General features: G+C 45.9%; 1 protein-coding gene across 1 annotated transcript in view; it reads right to left on the bottom strand.

Moving 5' to 3' along the window:
- Positions 1 to 530: 530 nt before the first annotated feature.
- ndufa8 (NADH:ubiquinone oxidoreductase subunit A8) overlaps positions 531 to 1115 on the bottom strand; it is a 6429-nt gene continuing 5844 nt past the window's right edge. The window contains exon 4 of the mRNA XM_008290139.1: positions 531 to 1055. Within this exon, the coding sequence (XP_008288361.1) occupies positions 918 to 1055 (138 nt within the window). The 3' untranslated portion in view covers positions 531 to 917. The remainder of the gene's footprint in view (positions 1056 to 1115) is intronic.

The raw sequence follows: 1115 nt of genomic DNA, 5'->3' as shown, positions 1-1115 counted from the left end.
AACTACGTGCCTTTTGCATCCGTGTTGTAGTTTGACATAAGCTCAGTGTTATTTAATTGCAGTTTAATCACGTTTTAAATCTAACAACCGACTACAAAAAAAAAATCATTCAGCCCTCGTGCACGTGTCGCAATTTCCCGATCCTCCACGAGTCTTTGAACTGACTTCTCATCTCCTTCCACCCGAGGTCGTGAGTGTGCACGGACACGTGTGCCGGCAGCAATAACACACTTCGCTGTGCATCTCTGAAAATGACTTCTCTGGTCTTCTTCCAGTCCAGGTCAGAGGCAGGAAGCGAGCGGAGAGAAAAGGAGGAAGCAGAAGCAGCTCTCTCTGGATGCAGGTAGTGACCCTGAACCTTGACCTGCAACCTCACCCTGCAAAACACTCTGACAAAACACAGATGTGCAAATACAGCTCCAAATACCTGCCGTTGCCGAGGTGAGGAGGTGTTTTAATACCTTTAATCCCGTCATAAGGCAGCTGAGTCTTTGCTAATGTCGAAAAAAAAAAGACATTAACTTCCAGTGTTATAATTTATCTGTTTATTATCTGACAACAATAATATCAGCATGTTGCTTTTGTTCACTTATTACATGTACAGAAGTGGTCAGAAAGCAGTATGGACTCATGAACGTTGTTCACACGATCATCCATCCTTCTTTCCTTTATCAAACTGTTGGACAAAGTTGGAGGTACAGCTGCTGAAAAGACCGTTCAAGCATGAGCCCTGTCCAAATCCAACCCTCAGACCAAACACTGATAAAGGTGCCAAACGCAGCATCCTTAATCCTCGTGTTTACATCTGACAGATTTAAACCCTGGAAATGTTATCGATGTATCAACGGTCACAAGTATTCAAGCTGTTTTTGGACAGAGCCCATGATTTCGGAGAGGGGGGTGACTGGATTTCTGCCTCACCACCTCCAGAAGAATAACCTGCTGCCATATTTGGCAGGCACCAGTTTGTCCTCCGGGACCGGGAGAGGTTCAGGACTTGGTCTAGAATGCTCGGGGTTCTCTGGGAAGGGCCGCGGGGTCGCCACTTTGGTCACCTATGAAGGGAAAGAACATGCATCCCATGACTTGCCAACGATACAGCAAACACATTAAAG

The sequence above is a fragment of the Stegastes partitus genome, unplaced genomic scaffold, assembly GCF_000690725.1.
Source record: "Stegastes partitus isolate 25-593 unplaced genomic scaffold, Stegastes_partitus-1.0.2 Scaffold656, whole genome shotgun sequence".
NCBI lineage: Eukaryota > Metazoa > Chordata > Actinopteri > Pomacentridae > Stegastes > Stegastes partitus.
Note: the sequence above shows the minus strand (reverse complement) of the source record. Positions and strands in the feature narration are given on the sequence as shown.